Source organism: Pelodiscus sinensis, chromosome 24 (assembly GCF_049634645.1).
Source record: "Pelodiscus sinensis isolate JC-2024 chromosome 24, ASM4963464v1, whole genome shotgun sequence".
NCBI classification, from domain to species: domain Eukaryota; kingdom Metazoa; phylum Chordata; order Testudines; family Trionychidae; genus Pelodiscus; species Pelodiscus sinensis.
This window is the reverse complement of record NC_134734.1, coordinates 23,564,886-23,577,548: the sequence shown is the minus strand read 5'-3', so window position 1 is coordinate 23,577,548 and position 12,663 is coordinate 23,564,886. Positions and strand designations below refer to the sequence as shown.

Genomic DNA, 12,663 nt, shown 5'->3' with positions numbered 1-12,663 from the left:
GATTCCCACCATGGTCCAGGGGCAGGCGGCGGGGGTCTAGGGGCTGGACGGGGCAGCCGGGGGGCGGATCTCGGGGGTGAGGCGCAGGGCTGGGTCTTGGGGGGCCGGGTTGGCGTGGGGATAGCTGGGGGCTGGAGCGGGGCAGATCTCGGGGGTGTGGGTTGGTGGTGGGCAGCCGGGGCCTGGATCTTGAGGGGCCAGGTGGGCCTGGGGAGGACTGGGGGGCCGGATCTCGGGGGGCTGGAGCGGGGCAACCAGGGGCTGGATCTCAGGGGGCTAGAGGGGGGCAGCCAGGGGCCAGATCTCGGGGGGCTAGAGGGGAGCAGCCGGGGGCCAGATCTCGGGGGGCTAGAGGGCGGCAGCCGGGGGCCGGATCTCGGGGGGCTAGAGGGCGGCAGCCGGGGGCCGGATCTCGGGGGGCTAGTGGGAAGCAGCTGGGGGCCAGATCTCGGGGGGCTAGAGGGGAGCAGCCGGGGGCCGGATCTCGGGGGGCTAGAGGGGAGCAGCTGGGGGCCAGATCTCGGGGGCTAGAGGGGAGCAGCCGGGGGCCGGATCTCGGGGGCTAGAGGGGAGCAGCCGGGGGCCAGATCTCGGGGGGCTAGAGGGGAGCAGCCAGGGGCCGGATCTCGGGGGGCTACAGGGAGCAGCCGGGGGCCGGATCTCGGGGGCTAGAGGGGAGCAGCCGGGGGCCGGATCTCGGGGGCTAGAGGGGAGCAGCCAGGGGCCGGATCTCGGGGGCTAGTGGGGAGCAGCCAGGGGCCGGATCTCGGGGGCTAGAGGGGAGCAGCCAGGGGCCGGATCTCGGGGGGCTACAGGGAGCAGCCGGGGGCCGGATCTCGGGGGCTAGAGGGGAGCAGCCGGGAGCTGGATCTCGGGGGGCTACAGGGAGCAGCCGGGGGCCAGATCTCGGGGGCAGCGATGCCGCAGTGACACCATGCCGTGGGCACTGGTGGTGCTGTGCGGGGTGCTGTGCCTGCCCGGCTGGGCGCAGGGCCAGGGGGCCAACCTGACGCTGGGCGTGGTGCTGCCGAAGCACAACGTGACCTACCCGTGGGCCTGGCCCCGCGTGGGTCCCGCCATCCGCCTGGCCATCGAGCACGTCAACCGGCAGCCGGGCCTGCTGCCGGGCCACACGCTGCGCTGGGTGCTGGGGGACAGCGAGGACAAGCACGGCGTCTGCTCCGACCTGGCCGCCCCTGTAGCCGCCGTGGACCTCAAGATGGCCCACAGCCCCGACGCCTTCCTGGGGCCCGGCTGCGTCTACGCGGCGGCGCCCGTGGCCCGCCTGGCCACCCACTGGCAGCTGCCGCTGGTGACGGCCGGGGCGGAGGCCCTGGGTTTCGACAACAAGCAGGACATGTACGCGCTGACCACGCGGGCCGGGCCCAGCCACCGCAAGCTGGGCGAGTTCGCCACGCGGCTGCAGGCCCATTTCCACTGGCCCCACCGCGCCCTGCTGCTCTACTGGGACGAGAAGCTGGACGACCGGCCCTGCTACTTCGCCGTGGAGGGGCTGTACCTGCAGCTGCCCTCCTTCCGCAACCTCAGCGTGCTGGACGTGCACTTCAAGGAGAGCGCCCGCGCCAACTACACCGGCCTCGTGCAGGAGATCCGGCACAAGGGCAGGAGTGAGTGACCCGCACGGTGCCCACCCCCACCTTTGGCCTCCGTCCTCTGCCCCCCAGCCCCCCCCGCAACTTCAGCCTCTGCCCCCCAGTGCCACAGCCCCCCTGCAACTTCACCCCACCCTTTGCAGCCTCCACTCTGCCCCCCCGCCCCACGGTGCCACCCCACCCCCCGCAACTTCACCCCACCCTTTGCAGCCTCCACTCTGCCCCCCGCCCCACGGTGCCACCCCACCCCCCGCAACTTCACCCCACTCTTTGCAGCCTCCACTCTCTGCCCCCCCGCCCCATGGTGCCACCCCACTTCCCGCAACTTCAGCCTCTGCTGTCTGCCCCCCCGGTGCCACAGCCTCCCCTGCAACTTCACCCCACCCTTTGCAGCCTCCACTCTCTGCCCCCTCTCCCCACGGTGCCATCCCACCCCCCGCAAATTCGGCTTCCTCCCTCTGCCCCCCCAGTGCCATACCCCCCGCAACTTCAGCCTCTGCCCTCTGTCCCCCCACAGAGTCACAGCCCCCCCTGCAACTTCAGCCCCCCATTTGTAGCCTCCTCCCCCTGCCCCATGGAGCCACAATGCTCCCCCATGTAATTTGCCCCCCCCTTTGAAACCTCTGCCCCCCCCCCCGTACTCCTGCTGCCCAGGGCCACAACATCCCCCCATTCAACTTCAGCCCCTTTGCAGCTTCCTTCCTCTGCTTCCCTGCCCCCCGCCTCCGGGTGCTACAACACCCCCCCATGCAACTTCAGCCTCTGCCCCCCCCCCCCCCCCGCTTAGCCTCTTCTCCCCCTGCGCTGCGCTGCAATTGCTCCCGGGGAGATTCGCGGGCCCAGCACGGCGCCCCACGGCTCCCCTCTTCCCCAGACAATGCAGTACCCCCCCTCCACGCTGGCCCCCTCCTCTTGGCCCCCCAGCCCCCGTTATTCCCCCTGGGCTGGGGGGAGTTTGTTGCGAGGTGGCCTGTGGCCGGGCTGCCTGCTCCGCTCCGCCCAGGCGGGGGCTGCCTGGCTCCCTGCCCACGGGTGGGGGCCTGAGTGTGCGGCAGGGGGCTCTGAGCTGACAAAGGCAGGGGCTGGTCCCGTCCGAGCAGCGTGGCCAGGACGCGGCCAGGCCCCTCCAGGCGCAAGTCTGGCTCTGTGCTGGTCCTGCTCCCACCTGCCATGTAGGTGCAACCCACCCATCTAGTGCCCAGGATGGGCCCCACAGGCCGGTCCCAGGGCTCTGTGCCAGCCACAGCCCCCCCTTGACATGTAGGGGCGTGTCTCCTGGGCACAGGTCCCCTGCCGGAGCGCCCCCAGCCGCTGTGGGGTGCACAGGCCCAGGGCCCCGCGCAGCAGCCTGGAGTGAGCCGCAGGGCCAGTTCGGCTGAGCCCCCAGGAGGGTGCCGTGCGGTCAGGCCCCCCGCCTGTGGGGGGGCAGCGGGGAGCCCCGCCTGGGGCCCACAAGCTCGGAGTGGCTCGTGCACGACTCACGGCTCAAGGACCCGATCCTGATCCGGCCGGCGGAGACTTCCCACTCGGGCTTCGGACCAGGCGTGGAAGTGGGCGGGGACGTGGGGAGGTGACCCACGGACAGTCAGTGAAAGCCCCCCCCCCCTTCCCCCTGCCGTGTCCAGCCGGAGGCCCTGGCGTTCTCCAGCTGGCCGGGGCGTGCAGCAGGGATTAAGTGGTGCACGGCCGGGCGTGCGTTCGCCGTGCGGGTGGGTCTGGAGACAGACTGATTGGCAGGGCTCCCTTTGCCACGGAACGACGGAACTGGCCCCTGTACGGAGATTCTGGGGCTTTTGGGACAAAGCCCAGCCCGGTACCGTAGAGCCGAGCCCCTGACCCGGTGCTTCCTGGGCGGCAGCTGTCAATCGGCCCCCCTGCTCCTCCCCTCCTCCCCCTCCGGCTCCCACAGGCAGGTCCCAGAGGTGCGGCCGGGCAGGGTCCCATGGGCTCGGCTGATACAGGGTCAGCCTCTCGGGGAGAGGGAAACCATGGACGGGTTGAGTCTGTGCCGGGGAGTTTCGGTCGCTTTACTGGAAAACTAGCAGCCCTGGTGATGGCAGCGAACGTGTTCCGTCCCCTCGCACGTGTGAGAATGTGTGTTTCCTGTTTGCGTTTGCACATGCATGGGGGCATGGCCATGTGTGTTTGTGTACACGCGCGTGTGCTTGGAGGTCCGTGTTTGTGCACGCGTGTGCTGGTGTGCCTGGGTGTGTGCACGTGTGATTGTGTGCATGCGTGTTCATGGATACATGGGGTTGCATGGCGATGTGTTTGCGTGTGTGTGTTTGCATGCCTATGGGCGTGCATGTACATGTGTTTGCGTCTGTGCATGTGCGTGTACATACGTGTGCACACGCAGACTTGCGGCTGGTCGGATCGAGCCGCGTGTCGGGGAAGGGGGCTGGGGCAGGCTGCTGGAGCGTCTCCCTTTCAGGATTTATGTTGCCCTCCCTGGATTTCTGGGTGCCTGGCCCTGAAAACGCCTCCGCCCCGCCCGCTCCGTGCTCCCGCTGGACAAAGTCCCTGACCCCGCGGCCCATCCCACCCAACACGGCTGCCGACCCGCCGGACGAAAAACAAACGAGCTGCTATGGCAACGGCAGCTGCCTGTACGTGGCGGCTCCGGGAGGCCTGCCCGGCCCAGGGCCGACCCACAGGCCGAGCCGGGGCAGCCAGACAGCAGGGAGCCCCGGCAGCGCCGCCCTGGGGCTGTGCCGCCCTTCGGAGCAGGGTCCGGCCCCCAGGCTGGGAGTGCGGGCCGGGGGGTCTCCGTGCTGCGTCTGGCCCTGGGGGGAGCATCCCAGCGCTGCCCGAACAAGCCACCTGAGAGAGCCGGGGGCGGTGGGGCCAGCGGGCGACGGGGTGAGGCTGCGCGGGGGGCGGGGGTGAGCAGAGACACGCCAGGGGCCTGGGATATTCAGCCTCCCTGGCTCCAGCCGCCCCATCCTCTTCCTGCAAGGCCCTTGGGACCTCGGTGCCTGGGACAGAGCAGAGCAGGAGGGGATGGGGACAGGGGTCCCGCTCAGCCCTTCTGACAGTCGGGCGCCCCAGCGCCACGGTGATGGGCCTCCCACAGAGACGCTGTGATAGCTGGGAGCAGGGCGCCCCGTGGATGGGGCAGTGTGCCCTGTGCCGGGGGGGTATCTCTGTAGCGCCCATGGTCCCCGTGGGCCTGCCCCCAAACAGCCCAGCCCCCTGCAGCAGCCCAGGGGGGTGAATCGGAATCCGCTGCCCGGCTTGGTCTGCAGACACGGGGAGCTGGGCCGGCTGCCCAGCCGTGGCGGGGTGGGTGTGGGGTCCCACGTCGTCCCTCCCTGTACAGCCTGTTCCCCCTGGCTCAGTGTCCCAGGGCCGCCCGGGGCCCATGGGGGGCCTGCTCTGAGCCACGGCGCCCTGGGGGTGGGAGGAGCCGGGCTCCGTGGCCACGCTGTGGGCGGGTTTCTGAGGCTGCTGCTGGGCTGAGGCGTCCTCCCAGGGTGCAAAAGACTCCGCATGCCCTGTCGTGGCCCCGGCTTCTCTGTGGCTGGGTGTGGCGCTGTCCCACCCGCTGGCACCGAGCCCCCTCGCAGAGGGACGAATGAGTCTGCGCCTACCCTCCATCCAGCTGGCTTTTTGCTCACTTGCTAGAGCTCATGGCCTATGCTCCAGAGGTCGCAGGTTCTAGCCCACCTGTGGGCGCTACTTTAGCCTCCATTGCCAGGGCCGGATTTACCAGAGAGCTGGGCCCAGCAGGCTGGGTTCTCCTGTGGCCCTGCTAGAACTTGAGGCAGTCCCAGCAGAGGCAGCCAGGCTGGGTGGGGAGACAAGGCCTTGGGGGACGGCAGGGGGGTGGGGCGCTAACAAAGGCTGAGGGAGACAGAGTCAGACCCTGATCTCTGTGGCCCCGTGGAAATCCCACGCCCAGTGCCCGGGTTTGCTCTGGATTCGCACAGGCAGCGCCGGGCGGGCCCAGGTCTGTGTGAAGCCCCCAGCGGGGCGGACGGCGCTGCCTCATGGGCAGCAGCTGGGCTGTGCGAGGCCTGGGGCCGCGCCACCCCGAGGGCAGTCAGCTGAGCAGGGCCAGGTGTGGGGCGGGGGCGGGGCAGGGGGGCTCCCAGAGCACCGCGGAGCCGGGGGGGGCAGGGGCAGGAGGGCCCTGTCTGTCCCTGGTGCCTATTTCACAGCATTTGTTCTGTGTCTGCCTGAGTTTGTTTTGTCTCGGCGGCTGCTATTTCTGGGGCCTGGCGCTCTCCCTCCAGGGACCTTCCTCGGAGCCGGGCACTGCTGCTGGAATGGGCACAGAGCAGCCCCTGGCGCCTGGCTCGGCTCCGCAGCCGGGGTGCCGGGGGCCGTCCCGGGGCTGCAACAGCGAGGGGGCAGGCGCTCCGGGCTGGCTCTGCCAACTCTGCCTCCCCCAGCAAACCCCCTGGGCGCAGCTGCAGGAGATGCCCTGGCTCCGCCCTGGCGCCAGAGCCACCTTCCACACACAGCCCTGCCAGCTGCCCCCGCCGCGCACGCCCCCTCGAGGGCCAGGCCCGGGGTCTGCATCCCAGGCAGGAGATGGAGCTGCCCTGCAAGCCCTGTGGGTCCTGCCCCTGCCCCGTGCGCCCCCTCGAGGGCCAGGCCCAGGGTCTGCATCCCAGGCAGGAGATGGAGCCGCCCTGCAAGCCCTGTGGGTCCTGCTCCCGCCCCGTGCGCCCCCTCGAGGGCCAGGCCCGGGGTCTGCATCCCAGGCAGGAGATGGAGCCGCCCTGCAAGCCCTGTGGGTCCTGCCCCCGCCCCGTGCGCCCCCTCGAGGGCCAGGCCCGGGGTCTGCATCCCAGGCAGGAGATGGAGCCGCCCTGCAAGCCCTGTGGGTCCTGCTCCCGCCCCGTGCGCCCCCTCGAGGGCCAGGCCCGGGGTCTGCATCCCAGGCAGGAGATGGAGCCGCCCTGCAAGCCCTGTGGGTCCTGCCCCCGCCCCGTGCGCCCCCTCGAGGGCCAGGCCCGGGGTCTGCATCCCAGGCAGGAGATGGAGCCGCCCTGCAAGCCCTGTGGGTCCTGCTCCCGCCCCGTGCGCCCCCTCGAGGGCCAGGCCCGGGGTCTGCATCCCAGGCAGGAGATGGAGCCGCCCTGCAAGCCCTGTGGGTCCTGCTCCCGCCCCGTGCGCCCCCTCGAGGGCCAGGCCCGGGGTCTGCATCCCAGGCAGGAGATGGAGCCGCCCTGCAAGCCCTGTGGGTCCTGCTCCCGCCCCGTGCGCCCCCTCGAGGGCCAGGCCCGGGGTCTGCATCCCAGGCAGGAGATGGAGCCGCCCTGCAAGCCCTGTGGGTCCTGCCCCCGCCCCGTGCGCCCCCTCGAGGGCCAGGCCCGGGGTCTGCATCCCAGGCAGGAGATGGAGCCGCCCTGCAAGCCCTGTGGGTCCTGCTCCCGCCCCGTGCGCCCCCTCGAGGGCCAGGCCCGAGGTCTGCATCCCAGGCAGGAGATGGAGCCGCCCTGCAAGCCCTGTGGGTCCTGCCCCCGCCCCGTGCGCCCCCTCGAGGGCCAGGCCCGGGGTCTGCATCCCAGGCAGGAGATGGAGCCACGCTCCGAGCCTGCTGGTCCTACGCCCAGCCAGCCCCTGCCCTGCCGGCGCGGGCGGGCTGGTGGGGAGGCCGCGCCGCGTCAGCACAACAGGAAGGCCGTGGCCTGCGGAGGGGCCGGGTGCTGACTCGGCCTGGCCAGGGCCCCACTGACGGAACGCGCCCCCTGACCCCGGCCGCCTTGGCTGACACGGCCGGGCCGAACAGGCAAACAACACGCCGGGCTGCGCGCGGCCGGAAAATAACAGGATGTTCCCGGCCAGCTGGGGCCCGGGAGGGGGAGGGGTGGCCTCCGCCCCGGGCTGCTGCCCACCCTGGGTGCCTGCCCCCCCTGCACCTGCCTGCCCTTGGTGCGCGGGCCTCCGGCGCCAGGCTGTCGGGCCCCCTGCTCCTGCCCGGGGGCTGGGCTGGCCGGGTGACTCCCCCCGCTTGCCCCTGGGCCGCAGGGCCAGCGGACGTGCCAGGGCTGAGCGCCAGGGTCTGCCAGGGCCTCTCCCTGCCGGGCAAGGGCTGTGCCCGCTGGCAGAGGGGCAGCGGGACGTTATCGCCCCCACGCCTAAGGCTGCAACACGGCGCCTGTTGCACACCCTCCTGAATGACGCCCCCAGCAGACCCGGCTGTGCCCCAGGTAGGGGTCTGCCCCCAAATCCCGGAGGGCTGGCTCCCAGCCCACCCTCTGCCCTGCTCCAACCACTAGACCCCACTGCCTTTCCCGAACTGGGGAGGGGGAGAAGCCAGGGGCGCGCTCAGCCATTCGGTGCGGGAGGCGCTGGCCCTCACCCCGCTGGCTGGGGAGCTGCTCGCTCACTTCCAGATTTCACAACCGCGGGGTGGTGCGCGGGGTCCCCGGGGAGGCGGCCCTGGCAGCTCGCGCGGGGGGGCGGGCTCTCCAGCTCAGCACGGGAGGAATATGGAGAAAAGTGCAGGCAGAGCCCTGGGGGGTTGGCTTCCTGGCCACACCCGGCCCTGGGCTCTGGGGAGGGTTAGGGGGCGGCCGGGCAGCCCCTGGCTGCTCCCACCCTGGGCTCTGCCAGCGGGGGGTGCTGTGGGGCGCAGGCCAGGAGCAGCGCTGGGCGGGGGGGGGCGGGGTATGTGCGGGAGTGTTGGTCGTGCCCTGCGCCCGGCCGTGCCCCATAGGGCGACCCCACCCTGCCCCGTCCAGAGACCCGACCCTGCTCCGGGCCAGCCGCATCCCCTCTGGCCAGAGCGGGGGCGGGGAGCGTTGGGGGCAGGCGCTCGGGGCTCCCTTGGCTCTGACAGCCCCTCAGCCTGGCCGGGCCCCTAGGGCAGCGGCACCCCGGCTTGCCCTGGGGACCCCGACACTAAACCCCTCTCTGCCCCCCAGTCGTGTACGTCTGCTGCTCCCCGGACACTTTCCGCCAGCTGATGCTGCAGGCCCGGCGCGAGGGGCTGACGCGGGGGGACTACGCCTTCTTCTACATCGACATCTTCGGGGCCAGCCTGCAGGGCGCCCGCTTCCCCGAGCCCCAGCGGCCCTGGCAGCGCGGGGACCAGGACGACGCCGATGCCAGGGAGGCCTTTCAGGTGAGGGCTGCCCAGGACAGTCCTGGTTTGGCTTGAAGCTGGCCTGGACCCCCCCCCGAGCCCCCCGGACGCCTGGGTTCTAGTCCCAGCTCTGGCCTGGCGTGGGCTCTTCTGCTTAGAGGGGAGGGGGGCTGATGCTATCACAGGGAATATGGGCGCTTGGACTCCTGGGTTCTATTCCCAGCCCTACCCCCAGGGTGCTGTGTGACATTAGGCCAGGCCCCGGGCCTCAGTTTCCCCATCTGTGGAAGAGGAGCTAGCGACCTGGCTGGCCCGGTGTTCTGCCTCCGTGCCTGAGAGGTGCCCCCCTCGTGGGCAGGAGGTGCCATGTTTGCGCCTGGTGCGCGGCCGTGACGCTGTCCTGGGCCGTGGTGTGCACACAGCTTCCCTAGGACAGAGGAGCCGCAGACAGCGCCAGCCGCTCCCCTCTGTGCGGGGTCAGCACCTTTATACCCGCACAACAGCCAGCTGTAGGGGGTTACGTGACTTGCCCAAGGTCACCGAGCACCTGTGTCGGAGCAGAGAACTGACCTTGTCCGACCCCAGGCCCGCCGGCCCCCCGCAGACACATGCCGGGGAAGGGCGCCAGGCCGGCGGGCACAGCTGCCGTCATGAAGCCCTGGCTTTGAATCCTGCCGAACGCACTTGTGCAGTGAGTTTGCTGGGCCTCCGCTGGACTGCCCCAGCCCTTGTGCCAGGCCCCTGTGGCCCTAGAGACAGGAGCCTGGCACAGGGCGGTGGGGACAGCCTGGGCCCTGCCTCTGGCCAGCTCCTGCCGCACACTCTGCAGCCAGCAAAGGAGGAGGAGGAAGGAAGCGAGATAATTTCCCTGGGTCCGAGAGCTGCCAGGGGCGGCTATGAATAGCCCAGGGGCGGGAAGCCCCCCCCCCCATGGAGCCCAGGGGGGGAAGGAGCCTGCGGGCTGCCCTGGAGGGACCTGACCCCTGGGCTGGCAGAGCTGCCCGGGTCAGAGGGAGACCCGGCCCCCGGCTGAGGGCAGGCGCCGGGCCCCGCGGTCACTGGAGGGCTGCCCACGCTCTGCCTCTCCCCCCAGGCAGTGATGATCATCACCTACAAGGAGCCGGAGAACCCCGAGTACCAGCCCTTCCTGGAGCAGCTCAAGCAGGGGGCCCTGAGCCAGTTCAACTTCACCCTGCAGGACGGGCTGGTAAGAGACCCCCCCCTTTCTGCCTGGCCCCCCCCGCCCCACCCGGCCCTGCCAGCCACCCGACTGGCCCCGCCCTGCCCCGCCCGGCCCTGCCAGCCATCCGACTGGCCCCGCCTGGCCCTGCCAGACACCCGACTGGCCCCGCCCTGCCCCGCCCGGCCCTGCCAGACACCCGACTGGCCCCGCCCTGCCCCGCCCGGCCCTGCCAGCCATCCGACTGGCACCACCCGGCCCTGCCAGACACCCAACTGGCCCCGCCCTGCCCCGCCCGGCCCTGCCAGCCACCCGACTGGCCCCGCCCTGCCCCGCCCGGCCCTGCCAGCCACCCAACTGGCACCACCCGGCCCTGCCAGACATCCAACTGGCCCCGCCCTGCCCCGCCCGGCCCTGCCAGCCACCCAACTGGCACCACCCGGCCCTGCCAGACATCCAACTGGCCCCGCCCTGCCCCGCCCGGCCCTGCCAGCCACCCAACTGGCCCCGCCCGGCCCTGCCAGCCACCCGACTGGCCCCGCCCTGCCCCGCCCGGCCCTGCCAGCCATCCGACTGGCCCCGCCTGGCCCTGCCAGACACCCGACTGGCCCCGCCCTGCCCCGCCCGGCCCTGCCAGACACCCGACTGGCCCCGCCCTGCCCCGCCCGGCCCTGCCAGACACCCGACTGGCCCCGCCCTGCCCCGCCCGGCCCTGCCAGACACCCGACTGGCCCCGCCCTGCCCCGCCCGGCCCTGCCAGCCATCCGACTGGCCCCGCCCTGCCCCGGCCGGCCCTGCCAGCCACCCAACTGGCACCACCCGGCCCTGCCAGACATCCAACTGGCCCCGCCCTGCCCCGCCCGGCCCTGCCAGCCACCCGACTGGCCCCGCCCGGCCCTGCCAGCCATCCGACTGGCCCCGCCCTGCCCCGCCCGGCCCTGCCAGACATCCAACTGGCACCACCCGGCCCTGCCAGACATCCAACTGGCCCCGCCCTGCCCCGCCCGGCCCTGCCAGCCACCCAACTGGCACCACCCGGCCCTGCCAGACATCCAACTGGCCCCGCCCTGCCCCGCCCGGCCCTGCCAGCCACCCGACTGGCCCCGCCCTGCCCCGCCCGGCCCTGCCAGACATCCAACTGGCCCCGCCCTGCCCCGCCCGGCCCTGCCAGCCACCCGACTGGCCCCGCCCGGCCCTGCCAGCCACCCGACTGGCCCCGCCCTGCCCCGCCTGGCCCTGCCAGACATCCAACTGGCCCCGCCCGGCCCTGCCAGCCACCCAACTGGCACCACCCGGCCCTGCCAGACATCCAACTGGCACCACCCGGCCCTGCCAGACATCCAACTGGCCCCGACCAGCCCCGCCCGGCCCTGCCAGCCACCCGACTGGCCCCGCCCGGCCCTGCCAGCCACCCGACTGGCCCCGCCCGGCCCTGCCAGCCACCCGACTGGCCCCGCCCTGCCCTGCCCGGCCCTGCTAGCCACCCGACTGGCCCCGCCCGGCCCTGCCAGCCACCCGACTGGCCCCGCCCTGCACCGCCCGGCCCTGCCAGCCACCCAAATGGCACCACCCGGCCCTGCCAGCCATCCAACTGGCCCCACCCAGCCGCACCCGGCCCTGCTAGCCACCCGACTTGCCCCGCTTGGCCCTGCCAGCCACCTGACTGGCCCAGCCCAGCCCCATGTTGGCCCCCCCTGTTACCCGAGGGGGACAGGGGCCCAGAGGCAGCGCGCGGGGTGGAAAGGAGCAGATCGGTGCCAGGGGGCCCCCCCCGGCCTGCCTGCCCTCCTGCCTTTCTGAGCCAGCCGGCGCCTTGCAGATGAACACCATCGCGGCGGCCTTCCACGACGGGGTGCTGCTCTATGCCCAGGCCGTGCACGAGACGCTCCAGCAGGGTGGCAGCGTGCGCAACGCCAGCGCCATCACACACCGCATGTGGAACCGCACCTTCTCCGGTGAGCGCCGCGCCCGCCCCCCCGGCCCCGGGCACTGCGGGGGGAAGGGCCGGAGCAAGGCCCAAGGGGGTTCGGAGCCGGCCCCAGCGCAGGGCATGTGGCCATCTTGCCCCCAAGACTGCCCGGGCCCCAGAACTGAGCCAAGGAGGGGGATGGGTAGCACGGCGGGGGCGGGGGTTGGGGGAGGCTCCCAGTCAAGCCAGGGGGGCACAGAGCCAGGTGCCAGCCGCGCCCCTGCCCTGCCCTGCGGTGCCAGATGGCACCTTCCCCCAGGCTGCTCCTCTCCAGGCTTGTTGGCGGCTCGGGGCGCAAGGGGGTCTGGGTGCCACGGGCCGGGCCGTGCAGCCGGAGGTGGATGGTCTGGGGGGGGCGGGGCTGGGCCTGGCTCCATCTCCACTCTGGTGCCCCTCCGCCGTGGGGCCTGTGTGCTCAGGAGGCAGCTCCTGGCTCCTTGCCAACATGGGCGGGGGGGGGGGGTCGAGTCCTGCTGCAGGCCTGTGCTACGCTCCACCCCAGAGCCAGCTGCACCTCAGGCCCAAAGGAGAGATCCCTGCATAACCCGCCCCGCGCCCCACCCCAGAGCCAGCTGCACCTCAGCCCCAAAGGAGAGATCCCTGCATAACCCGCCCCGCGCCCCACCCCAGAGCCAGCTGCACCTCAGGCCCAAAGGAGAGATCCCTGCATAACCCGCCCCGTGCCCCACCCCAGAGCCAGCTGCACCTCAGTCCCAAAGGAGAGATCCCTGCATAACCCGCCCCGCGCCCCACCCCAGAGCCAGCTGCACCTCAGTCCCAAAGGAGAGATCCCTGCATAACCCGCCCCGCGCCCCACCCCAGAGCCAGCTGCACCTCAGCCCCAAAGGAGAGATCCCTG

At 72.2% G+C, this 12,663-nt stretch overlaps 1 protein-coding gene across 4 annotated transcripts in view; it reads left to right on the top strand.

The window, feature by feature from the left end:
- Window positions 1–789: 789 nt before the first annotated feature.
- Window positions 790–12,663, top strand: part of NPR1 (natriuretic peptide receptor 1) — a 42,530-nt gene continuing 30,656 nt past the window's right edge. For 3 of the 4 annotated variants that reach the window (XM_075906950.1, XM_075906949.1, XM_075906952.1), the window contains exons 1-4: window positions 790–1,628; window positions 8,495–8,694; window positions 9,749–9,862; window positions 11,655–11,790. In XM_075906950.1, coding sequence (XP_075763065.1) covers window positions 935–1,628; window positions 8,495–8,694; window positions 9,749–9,862; window positions 11,655–11,790 — 1,144 coding nt within the window. In that variant the 5' untranslated portion in view covers window positions 790–934. Of the gene's footprint in view, window positions 1,629–7,362; window positions 7,778–8,494; window positions 8,695–9,748; window positions 9,863–11,654; window positions 11,791–12,663 lie in introns of those variants that run through there. The other variant, XM_075906951.1, reaches the window with a different exon arrangement.